The sequence below is a fragment of the Zingiber officinale genome, chromosome 9A (assembly GCF_018446385.1).
Source record: "Zingiber officinale cultivar Zhangliang chromosome 9A, Zo_v1.1, whole genome shotgun sequence".
NCBI lineage: Eukaryota > Viridiplantae > Streptophyta > Magnoliopsida > Zingiberales > Zingiberaceae > Zingiber > Zingiber officinale.
This window is the reverse complement of record NC_056002.1, coordinates 45,622,622-45,645,738: the sequence shown is the minus strand read 5'-3', so window position 1 is coordinate 45,645,738 and position 23,117 is coordinate 45,622,622. Positions and strand designations below refer to the sequence as shown.

Sequence of the window (23,117 nt, the reverse complement as noted above, 5' to 3'; positions counted from 1 at the left end):
GCTTTCGGAACCCAGGCCTTATTCGTTGGTTTGTATTGGGTTATTAATGATTTAAATGTTTTATTTGATTTCGACTTATATCCGAGTCCGGTTTTATTATAACATGCTTTTTGATTATTTAGTATTAAGTTTAAATTTTTTGATCTAGTAGTAAATTTTTCTAACATAATTTTTAAATTATTAACTTCTACTTTTAATGATGAATTCTCCTCCTCAAGTGTTAGATCTTGAGTTGGTTTATTGTTTACAACTTGTTCCTTGAGGATTTGATTTTCCTCGAGGAGTAATTTGTTTTCATTTTCTAATTTAACTAATTTATTATTTAAGCAAGAAATGATTTTAAAAAACTTTCGGTTTAGGGTTAGGAATACCTCTTCGGAACCTTCGGAAACGAGTACGGACTCGTGGCTTGATTCGGGTTCGGACCGGTCTTCCGATTCGTCTTCCGACTCTGCTTCGTGGGCCATCAGCGCGAGGTGGCTCTGGTGCTTCTGATCTTCTGCTTCTGAATCGTCCGAGGAGGAGTCGTCCAACGTTGCTTTGAGGGCCTTCTTTTTGGTCGTCTTTGGTTTGTCGTCCTTCAGTCTTGGGCACTCATTCTTGTAGTGGCCCTTTTTGTTGCATCCGAAGCACGTCACACTCCTCGATTCAGTTGGAGAATTGATCTTTTGAAGATCCTTCTTACTGAAGCTTCTTTTCCTCCTGGTGAACATCTTCCTTACCAGGTTCACCAGGTGTTCTTCATCTTCAGAGTTCTGGTCAGAATCTTCTTTAGGTTCAGACTTGTTCTTCTTTTCTTTTGAGGAACTTGCAAATAAAGTTATACCTTTCTCGAGCCCGGCGTTAGTTTGCTCATGCAGTTCTAATTCACAGAATAATTCGTCTAATTTTAGTTTTGACAAATTTTTAGAAATTTTGTAGGCATCCACGATGGATGCCCACAGGGAATTACGCGGAAAGGCATTTAGGGTGTACCTTATCAGATCCCTGTTTTCCATCTGGTGGCCTATCGCGTGGAGCCCGTTGAGGATGTCCTTGATCCTCGCGTGTAGCTGACTCACCGTTTCTCCCTCCTATATTTTTATATTAAATATTCTATTTAATAGTAAATCCCTTTTCGTTACCTTGGCGTCACTGGTTCCTTCGTGCAACTCGATCAATTTGTCTCATAGCTCTTTCGCATTCTGATGTGGTCCGACCCGGTTCAGCTCTTCCCTTGTTAGTCTATAGTGTAGCGTGTTAATCGCCTTGTTCTCCGTTGATGCCTTCTTCCTCATGTCCGGAGTCCACTGTTCCGGGTCTAGTGGATTTCCGGAGTTGTCGACTGGTGCTCGGTAGGCTTTTATGACGCTGAACCATTGATCGTAGTCCGTCTTCAGATAAACTTCCATTCTTTTCTTCCAGTATGAAAAGTCATCCCCGTTGAATAGGGGAGGACGTACTGTGCTGAAGCCTTCCAATTGAGACATTTTTAATCTGCACAAAAAAAAACAAATAGAGAGGTTCCAAGACTTGGTCTTGGATTACTAGTGCGGGAAGAATTAAATAAAAATATATAAATTGGTGTTGCACCAATTTAGATGTAATTACGACGGAAGGAGATTTCCAAAAAGGTAATTATACCAGTTTGGAAATTTATGAAAAACTAAAATCCGAAAAAAAAATTAAAAACAAATCCCCCCTTGTCTGATTGGTTGTTGCACCAAATCAGAGCGGTACCTGCTCTGATACCACTTGTTGGATCGTAGATGTTAGATAGAGGGGGGGGTGAATATCGATTATGAAAATTTTGATAAGAGTAAGCGCAGCGGAAAAGAAAGAGCAATGCTAACACAGAACCTTTTTACTTAGTTTAGAGCCTATGTCAACTCCTACTCCAAGGCCCGTACTCATTGAGTACTTTCGTTGGGCAATCACTAGCAATTCAAATATTTAATTACAAAGTTTAAGTACAGAAAAGCTAGAACAAGAAATACAGACAATTATGAAATAAGAAACGAACAGACAGAGCTTTGTCGGAGCTTTGCAACGTCGCAGGAGCATAGGAGAGCGAGTTCTTCAATTCAGAGTTGTTGTTCTGAGCTCCACCCCTGCCCCTTCTTTTATATGAGGCTCAGGGTGCCCCGGATCCCTTCCGGATGCCCTGGTGAGACGTGGCAGGTCCAACCAGCGAGTTCTATGTGGCGACGACGCGTTCAGGATAAAAACTGCCTCCCAGGCGCCCGGATCCCTTCCGGGCGCTTGGACTACCTTTTTCCAGGGAACACCTTTCCTGTAAAACAAGGTAAGTCCGAGGCAAAGAGATAATATGTTTCCTGCAAAATAAAGTGTTAGGACAGTTTATAAGTTCAATATAAAAGATATGACTTAGATTCCATCTTTCCGAGACCGGAATCTAGTCACAATCTCGATTTAGATATCCGAAATGGATCTAAGCCGGATCGACGCCTAATGTTCCCTTCCTGGGAATGCGTCCTCACAGTCACTCCCTTCTAGTGACTTACCTTTACTCACCTGTCAGACGTCTGGTCAGCCCTTCGACCCGTCTGGACTTCTCGCCAGCTATCCGGTCAACCCGTCGACCTAGCTGGACTTCTCGCCAAGCGTCCGGTCAGCCCGTCGACCCGCTTGGACTTCTCGCCAGCTATCCAGTCAGCCCGTCGACCTAGCTGGACTTCTCGCCAAGTGTCCGGTCAGCCCGTCGACCCGCTTGGACTTCGTACCAAACATCCAGTCAGCCCGTCGACCTGTCTGGACTTAGCCTGCACACTCGTTCAGAGTGTTAGATAACGACAAACCTAACTTAATCTGATTTGTCATTCATCAAAACCTGAGTTAGATCATTAGTGCTAACCGCACCAACAGCCTCCTTCTTCTCCAAGCAAGTTTCGGCCACCACCAATCTTCAAGAGATGAAAAACTTTCGGCCACCAACCAAGCTCCACGGATGCTAAGAAACAAAGCCTCCTATCTCTTCTTCTTCTCCAAGAAAAATTCGGCCACCAAGATTTCTCCAAGAAGATGATGCCACCAACCACTTAAGAAGAAGAATAGGGGAAGAGGAGGAAGAGAAGGGCCAGCCACCACAAGGAAGAGAAGAGAGGAATACTAGATGATATGTTGTATTGAGGTGAGACACCTCTACCCTCTCTTTTATATTCCTTGGTCTTGGCAAATAAGGAAAGTTTTAAAAAAAACTTCCTTATTTTCTTTGCCATATAAAGGAAAATTTAATTGATAAAAAAAATTTCCGTTTCTTCTATTAATGTGGTCGGCCACCTCTAATCCTCCAAGCAAGGAAAGTTTTAAACATAAAATTAAAACTTCCTAATTTATTTTCGAAAATTTTTAAAATAAAAATTTCTTTTTAAAAATTCCCTTCATGGTTGGTTATAAAAGGAAACTTTTATAAATTAAAATCTCTCTATTAAAACATGTGGATGATTACAATAAGGAAAGTTTTATTCAAAATTAAAATCTTCCTTTCAATCTACAAATAAGGAAAGATATCAAATCTTATCTCTTAATCTTTTGTAGAAATTATAAAAGGAAAAAATTTAATTTTAAAACTCTCTTTTAAATGATGAGGATGGTTACAAAAAAGAAAAGTTTTATCAAAAATTAAAATCTTCCTTTTAACTACAAATAAGGAAATATATCAAACATTTCTCATAATCTTTTGTAGAAAACTATAAAAGGAAATATTTAAATTTTAAACTCTCTTTTAAAACCATGACTTCCACGTAAGGAAAGATTTTAAAATAAACTCCTTTTATTATTATTTTTTTATGTGGCCGACCACCTAAGCTTGTGCTCCAAGCTAGGGCTGACAACACCTCAACCCATCCAAGCTTTATCTTGGCCGACCCTTGCTTGGGCTCCAAGCTTGGCTTGGTCATCCACCTAAGGATGGGCAAGAAGGTAGGTATAGGTGGGTATAAGACTTTATAAATAAGAGGTTACGACAGGGACCGAGAGGAGGAATTGGTTTTGGTCTCCCGATGAACTTGAGCTTCCCGTGTTCGCCCCGAACACCCAACTCGAGTTCATCAATAATAACTCATACCACTAAAGAGTTATTATTGAACTACCGCACCAATCCCATATTACTATATGGGCTCCTTCTTGTCATGAGTGTGTTAGTCCCCCCGTGTTTAAGATATAGAATGTCCACTAATTAAATGAGTTACTGACAACTCACTTAATTAATATCTAGCTCCAAGAGTAGTACCACTCAATTTCATCGTCATGTCGGACTAAGTCCACCTGCAGGGTTTACATGACAATCCTTATGAGTTCCTCTTGAGGACATCAACAACCTAAATTACTAGGACACAGTTTCATTCTATAATCAATAACATACCATATAAATAATACCATTTCCCAACTTATCGGGCCTATTGATTTATCAAACTAAATCGCACCCTTTGATAAATTAAAGAAATGAATATTGAGTATATGTGCTTGTTATTATATCATGATTAAGAGCACACACTTCCATAATAATAAAAATCTTGTTCTTTTATACAGTCAGTATAAAAAGAACTTATCTTAAATGATCCTGCTCAATACACTCAAAGCGTACTAGTGTAATTTTATAGTCAAGATAAACTAATACCAAATTACACTACGACTATTCCAATGATTTGTTCCTATCCATCTTAGTCGTGAGTTACTGTTTATAATTTATAAGGAGTTGATAACATAATCTTCTGTGTGTGACACCACACACCATGTTATCTACAATATAAATTAATTAAACAACTACACTTAACATATAAATATAAACATTTGACCAATGTGATTCTTTATTTCAAAATAAATATTTACAAAAAGCTAGGCTTTTAGTATACACTCTAACAATCTCCCACTTATACTAAAAGACTATGCTGTCATAAACACTGCCATACATCCGATTCTCATTCCTTCATCATGCCGATCAAAAGCTGTCGCCGGAAGGGCCTTAATGAAAGGATCTGCCAGGTTATCTGCTGATGCAATCTTGGCGACAATAACTTCTTCTCGCTTTACGATGTCTTGTATCAGGTGGTACTTGTGCTCTATGTGTTTACTTGCCTTATGGGCTCGTGGTTTCTTTGAGTTTGCTACTGCACCACTATTATCATAATAAATAGTGATGATTTTGGGCAAACCAAGAATCACATCTAAGTCCATTAGGAAGTTCCTAAGTCATACAGCTTCTTTGGCTGCCTCAGAGGCTGCCACATACTCAGCTTCCATGGTTGAGTCTAAAATGCATTTCTACTTAACACTCCTCCATGCAATGGCTCCACCTTCTAAAGTAAACACATAGCCTGATGTAGACTTACTATTGCCCCTATCTGATTGGAAGTCAGAATCCGTGTAACCTATAGGGAGCAAATCATCTGCTTGGTAAATCAACATATAATCTCTAGTCCTTCTCAGGTACTTCAATATATGCTTTACAGCAGTCCAATATCCTTGTCCAGGGTTACTTTGATATCTGCTAACCATGCCCACGGTAAAATAGATATCCGGTCTCGTACACAACATAACATACATTAGGCTTTCGGCAGCCGAAGCATAAGGAACTGCCTTCATATCGTCTATCTCCTTTGATGTCTTTGGAGACATCTCTTTAGATAATGCTACTCCATGCCTAAAAGGTAGAAAACCTTTCTTGGAGTCTTGCATGCTAAAACGAGCAAGGATTGTATAGATATATGAAGCTTGGGACAAGCACAGCATCCTTTTCTTGCGATCCCTTATTACTTTGATCCCAAGAATATGTGGGCGTTCTCCTAAGTCCTTCATATTGAATTGCTTGGACAACTATATCCTTACTTCCGACAACACTTTGATATTGTTTCCAACTAACAAAATGTCATCTACGTATAGTTCAAGAAATATCATCACGTTTCCATCACACTTCTTGTATATACAAGACTCATCCGGACACTGAATAAATCCATATGTCTGGATTACTTCATTAAACCAGATGTTCCAAGACCTTGAAGCTTGCTTCAGTCCATAAATAGACCGATTGAGCTTACATACTAGATGCTCTTTGCACTTTACAATAAACCCTTCTAGTTGCTTCATATAGATATTTTCTTTAAGACTTCCGTTAAGGTAAAGCTGTCTTGACATCCATTTGTCAAACCTCATAATCCATATAAGCAGCAATAGATAAGAGTATCCAGATAGACTTAAGCATAGCTACTGGCAAAAAGGTTTCCTTATAATCGATTCCCTCTTTCTGAGTATACCCTTTTGCAACAAGCCTTGCTTTGAAGGTTTCCACCTTCTCATCTATCCCTCTTTTCTTTTTGTAGATCCGCTTGCATCCAACAACTTTTATACCATTTGGTGGTTTCACAAGCACCCAGGCTTTATTAGAATACATAGATTCTATTTGAGAATTCATCACTCTTTGGCAAGATATTGCATCTTTATCTTGGAGTGGTTCGTCATATGTCCGGGGATCAGGTTCATGTTCACTAGGGATTACGTCTGAAGACTCTCCCAAAAACATGAATATCTCAGGTTGCCTCACAACCCTCCCACTATGACAAGACACTATCTATGGTTATGTATCATTTGTGATACGTGTTGCAGTTTCTTGTGATATTTCATCTTGCATTGTTGGTACTAAAGTAGGCGTGTCCTCTCACATTTCTTCTAGAACAATTTCACTCATGGGTTTAGGGTTTATTACATAATCTTCCTCTAAAAATCGAGCATTGGTGCTAACAATGATCTTCTGATTTTTAGGATTATAAAATAAAGCACCTTTCGTTCCCTTAGGATATCTTACAAATAGACAAACTTTTGTACGTGATTCCAACTTGTCAGTATCTCCCTTCAGCACATGTGCTGGACTACCCCATATCCGAATATGACTCAAACTAGGCTTACTTCCATTCCACAATTCCATGGGAGTAAAGGGTACTGATTTAGAAGGTACCATATTCAGAATGTGCACTGTTGTTTCCAGAGCATATCCCCAAAATGAATTTGGTAATTTTGAATAACTCATCATTGATCTAACCATTTGTCCATTTCCATAAGAGTCATATTCCTTTGTTCTGCCACACCATTCTGTTGGGGTGTACCAGGTGTAGATAATTGGGATTGAATCCCAACTTCTGATAAGTAATTCCTAAACTCTCCAAAGAGGTATTCGCCACCACGATCAGACCGTAGTGTCTTGATACTTTTACCATGATGTTTCTCTACATCAGCCTTGTACTCTTTGAACTTATCAAAACATTCAGACTTGCGGCGCATCAAGTAAATGTACCCATATCTCGAATAAGTCATCTATAAAAGAGATAAAATATTCGAAACCACTTCTTTCCTGGATAGACATAGGACAACACAAATCAGAATGAACCAGTTTCAACACATCTTTGGCTCTATACCCCTTGGCCTTGAAAGGTCTTTTAGTCATTTTACCTTCCAAGCAAGATTCACAAGTTGGAAAGTTTTCCAACACTAATGAACCCAAGAGTCCATCGGCTATAAACCTTTGAATCCTACTCAAGTTAATATGACCAAGCATTAGATGCCAAAGATATGTTTGGTTCATTTCCGAATGTTCCTTTCTCTTATTAGAATTAGAAGATGTGCTATTAATTTCCATTATATTTATTGATTTATGGGAGTTAATGGATTTAGAGTATACAAATTGCCAACAAATATACCATAATAGATAATAACCCTATTCTTCTTGATAACTACTTTTTCATCAAAAGAAACAGAATATCCATCCACAAACAGTTTAGAAACTGAAATTAAATTCTTTCTAAAAGTTGGTACATAAAGACAATTTCTCAAAATCAAACTTCTATTCCTATCGAATGATAAGTAGACATCTCCCACTGCAACAGTTGCCACTTTTGTAGCATTGCCCATGTTGACGGTTATCTCTCCCTCATATAGTCGTCGGGTTTCCTGGAACCTCTGTAATGTATTGTAGACATGATCAGTGACTCATGTATCTACACACCAGGTGCTGGTAGATAACACCGCTAAATATGTTTCAACTACTAGAGAATAAGCAACACCTTTATTGTTCGCTCTCCTACGAGGGCAGTCCGCCTTCCAATGTCCAGTCTGCTTGCAGATGAAGCACTTGCCCTTTGGCTTCTTCACTCCAGCTTTAGGTCCAGTACCTAGAGATCTTTTCACCTTCTTTGCTGACCAGCCTGTTTCTTCTTCTTCTTGAACATGTATAATCTTAACACAAACACCTCCTTAACATCATACTTTGTACATCGTAAATAGCCCCCGGAGCTACGGTGCAGTGGAAGGGCGCCCAGTTGTCACATAGACATCCACAGTTTGATTCTCAGCTACGGGGCATTTGCAGGATTTTTTTTTTCTAAAAATGGGACTCGCCACGAAGAGATGCTAGGCTTCTAGGCCGTCCACTGAAGCACTTTCCGATTTACCCTGGCCATCGGTGGGAAACTTTCATGGAGTCGGGTATTCTCTCTCTCTCTCTCTCTCTCTCTCTCTTTATGTTTGTCAATTCATTATTTAAGCTAAAGAAATCAACAAAAGAAATGGGACATAAAACAATCTCTCCCTACACCTAAGCTACCCATGGAGCTAGCTAGAAATTTTCCAATTTCCACCATAGGAGAATAAAATTTCTAACTTTAGACTTTTCCCTTCTCCCCATTGCACATACCTCAAAAGTATGCACAGACAATCTCTTCTTTATATTTAATGCATCTAAGGTCATGAATAACTTGTATTCAAAATATCCCAAATGGATTATAATTGATTGGGTAAGTCTATTATGCTGGGGGAAGTAGGTTGGTCAATTGTATTTGGTGGGCGGGCAGATTTCATTTTATGAGAGGACCAAGTGGGTTAGCTAAGCTAATTAAGCATGTCAATCAAGCTTGTAGTAGGCAATGGTGTCAATCAAGCTAAGTATGCCAAACAAGCTAAATGAAATTATCACATCGTCGTGCTAGGTGGCTCAAAAAGATTAGTCAAGGCAAATTCGATCGACTAATTATGTCCATGACGATTCAAGAAAGCCAATTGAGTTAGGCATATAATTAGAGGGATGGACAAATCACATCGATAGTACATATAAAAAATCAAACAAGCTAGATGTGTTATGAAAATCTTAGTTGAAGTGAGCATGTCGACAAAGCTAGGTATGTTGAGAAAAAAAGGTTGGGCGGATATACCATGCATAAACTTTTACATTGATTAATTAAATCTATTTCAATCATATATATAATTGCAGCTTAATTTGTAATTTAAAAGGTACAATTAAACACCATAATTTATAAATTTGACGCTTTTGTCTTTGTTAGCATGATTAAACCTAGGTTTCAAACAAAATGGATCTCATATTATATCATTATTCAAATAAAATATCTCATCATCATCATCATCATCCTCATGATCTTTATTATTGAAATAAATTAAATGGTTACATGACAAATTACTTTATTAAGTAAGTCAATTATACTGGTTATAAAAACCCATGCATAGTAACGATAATATTGATAATATATATGATATACAAACGTCTCCTATATATCTAATTGTTGTTATCCATCCAGAATTGAGCTTGGAGTCGGTCAACAATCTTCCGATCCACTTGGAAAGCCTTAGCGAGAACTTCATCGGATATGGAGGGTTTTGAGCCAAAAACTGCATTTGCAACGATTATGGTATCGGGGTTTTGGCTACTTAGAGTAGCGATTGCAATAGCTCTTGTATGGCCACGGTTGAATTGGAAGTGGACAAGGCCTTGAGGGAACACAAACACATCGCCCTTCTTCAGAATCTTGGTGAAAAGACAGTTGGTTTGGCCGATGTTGGATGTCACAAAGCCAACATAGAGCTCTCCTTCTAGCACGGTGAGGATCTCAGTGGCGCGAGGGTGAGTGTGGGGTGGGTTGAGTCCGCGAGGGGCGAAGTCGATGCGAGCCATGGAGATGCCGAGCGTGTTGAGCCCAGGAATTGTATTCACATTGACTACACGGACGTTGGAGCCTAGCTTGTTTATGGTGTTGCCGGGCTTGTCGAGGCCATAGGTGAAGAAGTCTTCGGCTTTCACGTCATCCATGCTCTTGCAAACGAATCCATTGACAAACACTGTAAATCAAGGAACCAATGAATAAATAAGATGCATGTAATTAGACAAGCCGCTCTAAATTAAATCAACCAAGCTAAGCTAAGCTAAGGGAGAAGAAGTTATGTATATAAACCTTTGGAGCTGTTATCGGCGACACAAAAGTCTTGAAGTGGACTAGGATCAGATGCCCATACTACACGAGAGGTAGCCAATTGCAAAGCAAGGAGAGCAGCAATAACCATAAGAATTTTAGCCATCATCTTAGCTAATTAATTTGTTTAGGAGATTAATGTATAAAAGAGTAGAAACGACGGTTGGTTGCTAGCTGCAATGAATGATATGCGAATAGGTTAGAGGAAAGGGATATATATATAGACTACCAGACTAGAAGGTTTGAACTAATCTTTCCTTACTTTGACTTTGACTTATTATAAATGTATAATTCAAATATGAGCATTAATGGGAACGTGGATTAGTTAAGTACAAGCCAATATAATCAATTAATTAATACGATGATAAACGCATTAATTATATAGTGTTGCCCATTCTAATTTGCTTCTATGTTGGCCAAGTAAATTAATATAAAGGACGTAGAGGATCACTAAGTCAATTAGCTTTAATTAATTGTGCATGTCTTGTATTTGGTAGGTAGCACCATATGATATGGTCAAATTCTCAGGCGAAAATTAAACTTTTAATTGGTCAAGTAATAAGATAAGACCAAGTAGTTAATTACTCTGATGATTAAGGAGCAGGTGAAGACTGAGCATGTCATGCGCTTTTAGTTTACCATTTCATGATCTCTCTTCTCACGCACGCTACCAAATGAAAGCAGAGCAGAGCAGAGCAGGGCAGGGCGAAGAATGTTTCAACTTTCAAGCCTACTTCTTTTCTATATAAACCTATTAATGCATGCATAGCAATACCAATATACCATTGCTCAGCTCAGTGATACAATTAATCAAAGACATGGCTATGAAACTGCTCCTCGTCGCACTCCTCGCCTTGGCTTTCGCTCTTGCTGTATTGGCTTCAGATCCTAGTCCCCTTCAGGACTTCTGCGTCGCAGATGATAGCTCCAAAGGTGCATATAGCTTTACTCCTCCTCCCCCGCCAACAAGCAAACTAAGCGCTTTCATTTCCATTTTCCAGTACGCATGCATGCATGCATATGTTTACCAATCGGACCTTACCTTTTTGCAGTGTTCGTCAACGGCGCCGTATGCAAGAACATGAACGACGTCACAGCCGACGACTTCTACACTTCTGGCCTCGACAAGCCCGGCAACACCGTCAACAATGTCCGCTCCAACGTCACCGCCGTCAACCTGAATAAGATCCCCGGGCTGAACACCCTCGGCATCTCCTTGGCTCGCATAGACTTCGCGCCTAATGGGCTCAACCCTCCCCACACCCACCCTCGCGCCACTGAGATCCTCGTCGTGCTAGAAGGAGAGCTCTACGTCGGCTTTGTGACGTCCAACATCGGCCAAACCAACCGCCTCTTCACTAAGAATTTGAAGAAGGGTGACGTCTTTGTGTTCCCCCAAGGCCTCATCCACTTCCAACTCAACACGGGCAAATACAATGCCGTTGCGCTCGCCGGTCTCAGCAGTCAAAACCCGGGCGTCATTACCATTGCCAAGGCTGTGTTCGGCTCGACGCCGCCCATTTCCGATGATGTGCTCGCCAAGGCTTTTCAGGTGGACAAACGCCTCGTTGACCGGCTCCAAGCTCAACAATGGACGGACAACAACAATTAGCAACTTTCACTTTCTCAACCAACCCTCACTCACTCGCTTAATTAATTAATTAATTACTTGCCAATAAATCATCTGCATGATGTATTCGTTGTTGTTACTCTACGTTGCAATTCTGTAGCTTTACTATTTTTGGATTCCAAATCAATAAAAGAAGCTAAGCGAAAAATAAAGAATCATTATTTATCTTTGAATGTTAATTAACCGTGCTACTTCATCATTCCTGCAGCTAATGTCTCTCTAACAAATGATATCCCAAGCTTTGAAAATTTCTCTGTTTATGGAAGTCTCCCCTTAACTACTCCTACTATCCTAGGCTGTGAGAACCTTCTTGCCCGTGGAAGTCTTCCCTAGACTCCTACTATCTCAAGTTGTAATTAAGAACCTCCCTGCCTATGGAGATCTCATCTGAACCTCAACTATGGCTGCAAGAACTTTTATGCTTGAGGAGATCTCCCGTAGACCTCAACTATCCTAGGCTACGAGAGCCTCCTTGCCTTTGGACATATCCCCTGAACTTCAATTATCCCAGGTTGTCAGAGCCTCCCTGCCTGTAGATTATCAATTTTATAAACACTTCTCTAGCTAATAACCTCTTAGGTGGTGTTGTCCCTCAAGCTACAAGATTATCCCCACCTGTAGATATCCCTCGCGGACTCTGGTTTCACATACTACTTTACTTCATTATCGTTGTTAGTCATTCTTAAACCAGGAGCTAATTAAATACTGAGCAGTGAACTAAACATGGCTATAGTGAAGGTTAACCAAGGGAGGTGATGGCAACAGTGTCGGCGAACTGGGCAAGCAGGAGGATTCGTACCCTCACTAGTATTTATTAGACATGTAAGTAAGAGGTTGTCTAATAGAAGAGAAAATAACAGCCATACTTCTTTCCATATAGGGAGTTGACTGCAACACACATATGAGATGATGGACAAGGCATGGAGGAGTCCACGTGGAAGGAAGCTTCATGCCAATATAAGATAAAGGAAGTTCGCCAAGAAGAAGGTTCTCTCTTCCATGCATGCTCTCTACTGAATTCAAATTCTATGAGTATTTTCCATTCAACGCAGCAATTGATCGGCTCCACCACTATTTTAATTTTTCATCCTTGCTCCACCAAATATCCCTTCCTCAACAGAAGGCACTTGCTTTCACTGCTTGTTATAGCTCTTCCCTAGCGGAAGATACTTTCTTTTCAAGCATAAGCCCTTCCCCTTAGAGAAGGTAAATTTTATTTCCAAGATTATCCTCACTTAAGTATTGAAGGGAGTCGGCTTTGCTGGTCATAGGTGAAATCTGCAAGTGCACGACTTTCAACAAGCAATAAAATATCTATCATATAGGATCAAAATCAATGCTAGAGGGAAGTGAATAATGTTACAAATTAAAAATAAGCAGATAGTAAAAATAAATAGTTGAATCAATCAGAGTTAGCATGACAAAAATAAATTTAACTTTCGACAGATTCAATCAAGTAAGACAAAATAGTAAATATGCAGTAAATTAAGCTAACAATTTGAGCATGCAAGTTTATCAATCAAATCACAAGTAAGCATACACAATAATTAAAAAAATGTGATTCTTATTTTTAATTTCTCCTAGGTGGAGAAACCTTTCAAAAAAAGAATATAAAAATTAAATCATAATAATAACACATAAGGCAACACTAAAATAAATGAAATTGTTACTCTAGATATTGCTAATCAGAAATAAAGCACAAGTTACAGTGTGTCATAGTACAAAAGGAGAAGAAGAACTTAGAGCATCAAAACAAGAGTGAATTGATGGTAGATGAGTTGTGTTGAAGCTCCGCTTTGAAACTCCTTATATATACTCCATCAATCACTAGAAACCTTTTCGATTGCCTATACAAATACTGACATGGGTACAACTTCTGTCAGTAATATACCGTTAACAAAGCTCTCAGGTTGCTTGTACACCCCATCGGTCACCTAGGTAAAGGCCAATCTTCATCGTGATCATTTTATTCTAATTGTGGATAACACCATCCCCCAGTCGCCTGGAAACTACTCCGGTCGCCTATACACTCCGGTTGCCTGGACTTGTACAATCGCCTTGACCTTGTTAAATCCTTCCGTTGAGAGTTAATACCAGCCAGTCACCTCCGGACTCCATCTGGTTGACTAGAACTGACGAAAATGCTTCACTATAGTGGTTACACGTAATGAGTATGTTGAAGAATGTAAAGTTACAATTATGTTGGAACTAGATGTTTAGCCTCCAGCTGACTCATCTAGATTGAGTTGCCAAGCCACAGCTCCCAGCTGCTTCCACCTATATTTGTTTGCCAAGCCTTCAACTCTCAATTGACTCTACTTGGACTTAATTCACTTAGCACCTAGCTAGAAATTTTACTACCAAGCCTTAATCACTTGGACATGATTCACCTAGCCCCAAGTTACAAATTTAACTACCAATCCTTAATCACTTGGACTTGATTCACCTAGTATCTAGCAAGGAATTTGTTATTTGGTCTCCAACCAAGACTTAACTCATGCTTAATCCAAATTAGGACTTTGGATGCTTATATTCACTATTACTTAGTCACTTCCTGGTTCATAACCAGGACTTTTAATATCTGTCAAGTAACCTACACCTACAAACTTGACACAACTGGTTAGATCAACTAATCTAATTTTAAATATTGTGCACTCAACACAAACAATCTCCCACTTTTTGATGATATAAAAAGTAAGTTCCAATTAGTAATCAATAATCAAAAATAAGTTTGAAATTTAGATTAATATTCAATGCATGAAAGAAGATAGAGTTAGTGCAGTCATACATGAATATAATAATTGAAAATATGTCTCTCCCTAATTTTTGCTCCCCTTAATCATATAAGGAATATTAATTTGGGAAAATAATTCTTTTATCTCACTTTTTTTATTTCTCTCCTCCTTTTTCATGTATAAAAAAAAATTAAAAATATGATTTCCCTTAAATTTTGCCCCTCGTTAATCAGATAAGGAATATTAAGTTTGGGGGAATAATTCTTTTATCTCATTTTTTTTCTCCCCATTTTTTATATATAAAAAATCGATAAAAAGAAATATGACATAAAAAAATGAATTAGGTAACATCGAACTTGGAGGAACCAGCCATGCCCAATGAAAGTTTTCCACCAGTCGCTAGGGTAAATCGAAAAGTACTCGCGATGGGCTGCCAAAAACACAACATCCTATGGTTACGCGCCCATTTGATGAAAAAATTCATACAAATGTGTCTTTACTGGGGATTGAATCGTTGGTCCTTGGGTGACAACGTGATGCCCTTACACTGTACTATAGCCCCAAGGGCAAGACAAGAAAAAAACAATATGACATATAGTAAAGAAATAAGGAGGTTAATAATAAACTTAAGTTAGACCATAATTGGATAGTTAAACAAGCAAACTCAAATCATATATCGAAATGAAAGTCAAGAATAAATAAATGTAATTAAGTCTAGAACATATCAAGTAATATGTCAACTTCAAGTCAAAGCATAATAAAGCACAGATGGTTCGACAAAGCCGAGGAAAAAGTCCTCCCTCGCACTAGCCAACTATAGCTTTCCAATTTACCTCATCATAGATAGTGGTGGGACCGACCGTGTGGGGCAGCTGGGGTGGAACATGGTGTTTATGAGATACTAGCTACCTAGATCTATAGGAACATGTTGTTTATGGTAGATCTTAAGCTAAGTTCATTTCAGCTTGATAAGAAGTAAAACAAAATTCTTTATGAGATTAAAATACTATAATTTTTGAAATCATATTTTAAAACTAATAAACATGAAAATATGATTGGAACAACTCCTAGTCTAATTGTTCAAAAATTAGCTCCCCCTAGGTTAGAGCTCTAACAGCTATACTATTATTACAAAATAACATATATGTATACACGAACATATGAACATACTAATATACACAAGATAATAGTTATACTATTATTACAAAATCTCATTGATTCAATGAAGGAAAGAAAATAATAAACAGCGACAGTAGAACAAAAAAAAAATAAAATAACTTGAACATAAATCTAAACTCGAGTGAAATCGATAATCAGTGTAGGATCGAGACGTGGTAGAGAGGGAGGTGAATAACACTCATGGCTTTTTCACTTTTCGTAAACACAATCAGAGATAAACACAACGGAATAAGAACAAGTAGAGAAAACAACGACACAAGTTGGTTAGTTGGTTTTACTTGGTTCGTAGCTTGTGATGACTCCTACTCCAAGGCCCACACTCATTGAGTATTTACTTTGGGAAATTCACTAATAAATCAGAGAATTTCAAGTACAATAATTTTAATACAATAATTAAAATTATACCGACTGATATGGGTTATGATAAGTGGACCCTTTGTAGGAGAGAAAAAGGGGACAATAAGGAAGACAGAAAAAAGGATTGACTTGGTAAGAGTGTTGCTACACGTTGGGCAGGTAGAGACCGGTCGAACATAATGGATCGGCCGAGCATATGAGTTTGGTAGGCAAAGACCGGCCAAGTGGAAGAGACCGACCGAACGTAGAAATAGTTAGCCTTAAGCTGTCCAGAAGGCTTATATACGCTCGAATGGTTAATCTCGGTCGATAAGGTAGGACCGACCAAGCTTAATAGACCGGCCGAGCACAGAGGCATTTAGTCTCGCACGATCCTTAGCATACGATCGACCGAGGGAATGTCTACCAGACAATAGTATTTGTATACGCTTGACTGGTTAATCTTGATCGATAAGGTAGGACCGGCCGAGCTCAATAGACCGACCGAGCACCGAGGTATTTAATCTCGCACAATCCTTAGCCTACGGCCGACCGAGGGAAGGTCTACCGGGCAATAATGTTTATATACGCCCGACTGGTTAATCTTGGCAGATAAAGTAGGACCTGCCAAGCTCAATAGACCGACCTATTGGTTGGTCCTAGGAAGATCGTACCGGTTCCACTGTACAAAAATTTTGTACAAGTGTCGAATCTTTCCTAAAGAACCTATTGTGTTCTTTAGAAATTAAATTAGGAATAACAAACATAACTTAATATTATTGATTCCAAATTTAACTTATCTGTTCTTAATGGTTTAGATTTGGATTGCAGAACTTAACACTATTGATCCAAATTCACCTACGTTATAAAGTTAATTAAATATTTATTTCTTAAATCGGCTCCCAGGTCAAACATGGCGAGACACTAGACCTTCTTAGGTATAAGATCATCCACCACTGCCTCAACAAAGCCTTTAATAGAAATTCAATATTTAATTTCCTAAAATAACATTAGGTTTAACCGAAAAGAACAATCGAATCACAAATTCGAAAAACAAAAAAAAAAATACAACTTCGAAACAAATCCAAAACTTTAGAATCATATGCCTCTTGTGTTTGGAATTCATACAAAGAAAAACTAGTATGATGTGGAAAATAATTACTAGTTATACCTTTCTTTGTATGCAACGACCTCTTGATCTTCTACCGTATTCCTCTTCTTATCTCGGACGTTGTGTGGGAAACGATCTATCGAGATGAGAACCACCCAAGCTCCTTCTTCTCCAAGCTAGATTAGGCCACCACCAAGTCTCCAAGAGATGTAGAGGTTCGGCCACCACTACCAAGCTCCAAGGGATGCAAGAGCAAAGCCTCCTTTCTCTCCTTCTTCTCTTAGCCTAAGCCGGCCACCAACAAGAGCTCCAAGAGAGGGATGAAAACGACCACTAAAGAAGAAGAGAAGAGAAGGAGAAGAATCTCTAGGGTCGGCCACCACCAAGGAAGAGAGGGAGGAAAATAGAATAGATGTCTTAGCCATGAAGACACCCTTACCCCCTCTTTTATAATCCTTGGTCTTGGCAAATAAGAAAAATTTAAATAAAAACTTCCTTATTACTTTGCCATGAAAAGGAAAATTTAATTTGATTTAAAATCAAATTCCTTTTCTTAAACTATATGGTCGGCCACCTCAAGAGCTTCCAAAATAGGTAAGTTTTAAACAAAATTAAAACTTCCTTATTTGTTTCCGGAAATTTTAAAAAATAAAATTTCTCTAATAATTTATCCCTTCATGGTTGGTTATAAAAGGAAATTTCTTTAAATTAAAATATCTCTTTAAAAACATGTAGATGATTTTCAAAAAGGAAAGTTATCTCTAAAATTAAAATCTCCTTTCAATCTACAAATAAGGAAAGATATCTAATCTTTCTCTTAATCTTTTGTAGAAGACTATAAAGGAAATATTTAATTTTAAAACTCTCTTTTTAAATCATGAACATGGTTACAAAAAAGGAGAGTTTTATCAAAATTAAAATCTTCCTCTCAATTTACAAATAAGGAAAGATATCAAATCTTTTCTTAATCTTTTGTAGAAGGAAAAATTTAAATTTTAAACTCTCTTTTTAAAATCATGGAATCCACATAAGAAAATTTTAAAATAAAAAACCCTTTTATTTTTCTTAGGGCCAGCCACACCATGCTTGGGCTCCAAGCATTGGCCGACCCCTACTTGGCTCAACCTTTGGGTCTTGGCCGACCCTTGCTTGGGCTCCAATCTAGCTTGGTCAGCCACTAAAGAGTGGGTAATAAGGTGGGCATAATTCTCTATATACAAGAGGCTACGATAGGGACCGAGAGGAGGAATTGGTTTTGGTCTCCCGATAAAATTAAGCTTCCCGTGTTTGCCCCGAACACTCAACTTAATTTCATCAATAATAATTCATACCATTAAAGAATTATTATTGAACTACCGCACCAATCCCAAATTACATTTTGGGCTCCTTCTTATTATGAGTGTGTTAGTCTCCCTGTGTTTAAGATGTCAGATGTCTACTAATTAATTGAGTTACTGACAACTCATTTTAATTAATATCTCAGTCCAAGAGTAGTACCAGTCAACCTTATCATCATGTCAGACTAAGTCCACCTGTAGGGTTTAACATGACAATCCTTATGAGCTCCTCTTGGGGACATTATCAACCTAGATTACTAGGACACAGTTTCCTTCTTTAATCAACAACACACACTATAAGTAATATCATTTCCCAACTTATCGAGCCTATTGATTTATCAAACTAAATCTCACCCATTGATAAATTAAAGAAATAAATATTAAATATATATGTTTGTCATTATATTAGGATTAAGAGCACACACTTCCATAATAACCGAGGTCTTGTTCTTTTATTTAGTCAGTATAAAAAAAAACTACCTCAATGGTCCTACTCAATACACTCTAAGTGTAGTAGTGTAATTATATAGTCAAGATAAACTATACCTAATTACACTACGACTGTTCTTATGGTTTGTTCCTTTCCATCTCGGTCGTGAGCTACTGTTTATAATTTATAAGGAACTGATAACATGATCTTCTATGTGTGACACCACACACCATGTTATTTGCAATATAAATTAATTGAACAACTACATTTAGCATGTTGACATTTGACCAATGTGATTCTTTATTTCTAAATAAATGTTTATACAAAAAGCTAGGCTTTCAATATACATTCCAATAATCTTCCACTTATACTAAAAGACTATGCTGTCATATATCCTGCCATACATCTGATTCCCAACCCTTCAACATGTCCATCAAAAGCTCTTGCCTTAAGGACCTTAGTGAAAAGATCTCTCAGGTTATCATCTGATGCAATCTAGGTGGCAACAACTTCTCCTCGTTATACGATGTCTCGTATTGGGTGGTACATGCGCTCTATTGTGTTTACTTGCCTTATGGGCTCGTGGTTCCTTCAAATTTGCTACTGCACCAAATAATTTTTGACAAACCAGGAATCACATCTAAGTTCATCATGAAGTTATTGAGTCATTCAGCTTCTATGACTGCCTTAGAGGTTGTCATATACTTAGCTTCCATAGTGGAGTTCGAAAAAGCACTTATGCTTAACACCCCTCCATTGTTATGGCTTCACCTCCTAAAGTAAACACAAAACCCTGAGGTTGACTTACTATTGCCCCTATCTGATTGGAAGTCTGAATCTGTGTAACCCACATGGAACAAATCATCTGTCTTGTAAACTAGCATATAATCTCTAGTCCCTTTAAGGTACTTTAATATATGCTTTATGGCAGTCTAGTGTCTCGGTCCTGAGTTACTTTGATATATGCTAACTATGCCCTAGGCAAAACAGATATCCGATTTCGTTCACAGCATACATTAGTCTTCCGACAGCCGAAGCATAAGGAGCTGCCTTCATGTCCTCTATCTCCTTTGATGTCTTTGGAGACATCTCTTTAGATAAAGCTATTCCATGCCTAAAAGGTAGAAAACCTTTCTTGGAGTCTTGCATGCTAAAATGAGCTAGGATTGTATGAAGCTTGGGATAAGCACAATATTCTTTTCTTGTGATCCCTTTATCCCTAGAATATGTGTGCATTCTCCCAAGTCCTTCATATCAAATTGCTTGGACAACCATACCCTTACTTCCGACAACACTTTGATATTGTTTCCAACTATCAAAAATGACATCTACGTATAGTACAAGAAATATCACCACGTTTCCATCACACTTCTTGTATACATAAAAATCCATCTGAACACTGAATAAATCCATAGATCTAGATTACTTCATTAAACCGGATGTTTCAAGATCTTAAAGCTTTTGCTTCAGTCCATAGACCGATTGAGCTTACATACTAGATGCTTTTAGTCCTTTGCAATAAACTCCTCTGGTTGCGTTATATGGATGTTTTCTTCAAGACTTCCATTAAGGAAAACTATCTTGACATCTATTTGTCAAATCTCATAATCCATATGAGTAGCAATAGATAAAAGAATCCGGATAGACTTTAAGCATGACTATCGGTGAAAAGGTTTCCCTTTTTTTAACAAGCCTTGCTTTGAAGGTTTCCACCTTCCCGTCTGTCCCTCTTTTTCTATTGTAGACCTAATGGCTTTTACATCATTTGGTGATTCAACAAGCTCCCAGACTTTATCAGAATACATATATTCTAATTCTGTATTCATTGCTCTTTGCCAAGATGCTGTATCTTTATCTTGGGGTGCTTCATCATATGTCCGGGGATCAAATTCATGTTCACAAGGGCTCTAGTCCAAAGACTCTCCCAAAGCATGAATCTTTCAGGTTGCCTTAACAACCCTCCCACTACGACGAGGCACTTTCTGTAATTGTGTATCATTTGTAATACGTGTTGCAGTTTCTTGTGATATTTCATCTTGTATAGTTGGTACTAGATTAGACGTGTCCTTTATTATTTCCTTAAGAACAAATTTACTTATGGGCTTGTGGTTCATTACTTAGTCCTCTTCTAAAAACAGGCATTGGTGCTAACCATGACCTTCTGATTTTAAGGACTATAAACCTCCGTTCGTTTCTCTAGGATCACCCACAAACAAGTGAACTCCTGTCCATCTTATCAGTGTCTCCCTTCAGCACATGTGTTGGACTACCCAGAATCTGAATATGCTTCAAATTAGGCTTACGCCTATTCAGCAATTCTATGGAGTAGAGAGTTCTGACTTAGAAGGTACTATATTCACTTTTGTTTCCAGAGTATATCCTCAAAATGAATTTGGTAATTATGAATAACTCATCATCGATCTAATCATTTCCATAAGAGTCCTATACCTTCTTTCTGTCACACCATTCTGTTGGGATGTACCAGGTGCAGTCAGTTGAGATTGAATCCCGACTTCTGATAAGTGACTCTTAAACTCTCCTAAGAGGTATTCGCCACTAAGATCTCACCGTAGTATCTTGATACTTTTACCTTAACGTTTCTCCACATCAGCCTTGTACTTATCAAAGCACTTAGACTTGTGGCGCATCAAGTAAATATACCCGTGTCTCGAATAGTCGTCTATAAAAGAGACGAAATATTCGAGACAACCTCTTGCCTGGATAGTCAAAGGTCCACACAAATCAGAATGAACTAATTCCAACATATCTTTGGCTCTATACCCCTTAGACTTAAAAGCTTCTTGGATATTTTTCCTTCCAAGTAAGACTCGCAGGTTGGAAAGATTTCCACTACCAATGAACCCAAAAGTTCATCGACTATTATCCTTTGAATCCTACTCAAGTTAATATAACCTAGCCTTAGATGTCAAAGATATGATTGGTTCATCTTCGAAGGTTACTTTCTCTTATTAAAGTTAGAAGATGTGTTATTAATTTTCAATTATTGCATCGTGGGAGTTATTGGATTATAAATTGCCAACCAACGTACCAGAACAGATAACTTCACTATTTTTCTTGATAACAACTTTGTCATCAAAATAGAATATCTATCCTTAATATTTTTAGAAACTAAAATTTAGTTCTATCTAAACTTAGTACGTAAAGACAATTTCTCAATATCCATATTTTATTCCTATCAGAGGATAAATATATCCCACTGCAACAACTGCTACTTTTGTAGCGGTGCCCATGTAGATGGTATTTTTCCTTTCATATAGTTGTCAGGTTTTCTGGAACCCTACAATGAATTGCAGACATGATCAGTGGCTCCTGTATTTACACACCAGGTACCGATAGATAATACTACTAAACATGTTTCTACAACTAATGAATAAAATACACCTATATTGTTCTTAGTTCTGAGAGGACAGTGCACTTTAATATCCAAGTTTTGTTTCAATCATAATTGGGACTACCAAGTCTATTCTATAGTATAACAGCTAGGGGATTGACAAACATTTGAAATCCTAAGAATCACAAAAATATTTGGTCAAGACTAACACCTTAAAATTCCCGTGAATTTTGTATGCCACGTTAGTGTGGACGTATACAAATTCAAACTTTAATAGGAGATTTTATCCATTAATTTTATTATCTTGTTAACCTATCTTTTATGACAAATAAAATTAATAATTGGTCTTTCTTTGATCAAATATTTGGTCAAAACTTTGAATTTATAATAATATTGATTCCTCAAACAATATTATTTAAATTCACCAACACCTCAAACATTGGGAATTATGCATGTCACGTTAGTGTGGACGTATATAAATTCAAACATTTGTAAGAGGAGGGTTTAACTCATTAATTATCTTGTCAAACTTAAATTACCTCAAACACCATGAATTTTGTATGCCACGTTAGTGTGGACGTATACAAATTCAATTGCTTGTAAGAGGAGGTATTACTCATTTTATTTTGTCAACCTAGCTTTATGACAAATAAAATTACCTCAAACATCGTGAATTTTGTATGCCACGTTAGTGTGGACGTATACAAATTCAAACATTTGTAAGAGGGGGTTTTACCTAACTTATGACAAATTAATAGTTGAT

The 23,117-nt window shown here is 37.9% G+C and overlaps 2 protein-coding genes across 2 annotated transcripts; one reads left to right on the top strand and one right to left on the bottom strand.

The window, feature by feature from the left end:
* Nucleotides 1-9,410: 9,410 nt before the first annotated feature.
* Nucleotides 9,411-10,428, bottom strand: LOC122018729 (putative germin-like protein 2-1). Its single transcript, XM_042576124.1, has 2 exons — nt 10,227-10,428; nt 9,411-10,113 (listed from the first exon to the last, which is right to left on the bottom strand). Exons 1-2 carry the CDS (start codon nt 10,351-10,353, stop codon nt 9,554-9,556), a joined length of 687 nt encoding a protein of 228 aa, XP_042432058.1. The 5' UTR covers nt 10,354-10,428; the 3' UTR covers nt 9,411-9,553.
* A 494-nt stretch (nt 10,429-10,922) lies between these two features.
* LOC122018728 (putative germin-like protein 2-1) lies at nt 10,923-12,009 on the top strand. The gene is made up of 2 exons (XM_042576123.1): nt 10,923-11,177; nt 11,297-12,009. The coding sequence occupies exons 1-2, from the start codon at nt 11,006-11,008 to the stop codon at nt 11,854-11,856; spliced, it is 732 nt and encodes a 243-aa protein (XP_042432057.1). The 5' UTR covers nt 10,923-11,005; the 3' UTR covers nt 11,857-12,009.
* The last annotated feature ends 11,108 nt before the right edge of the window (nt 12,010-23,117 follow it).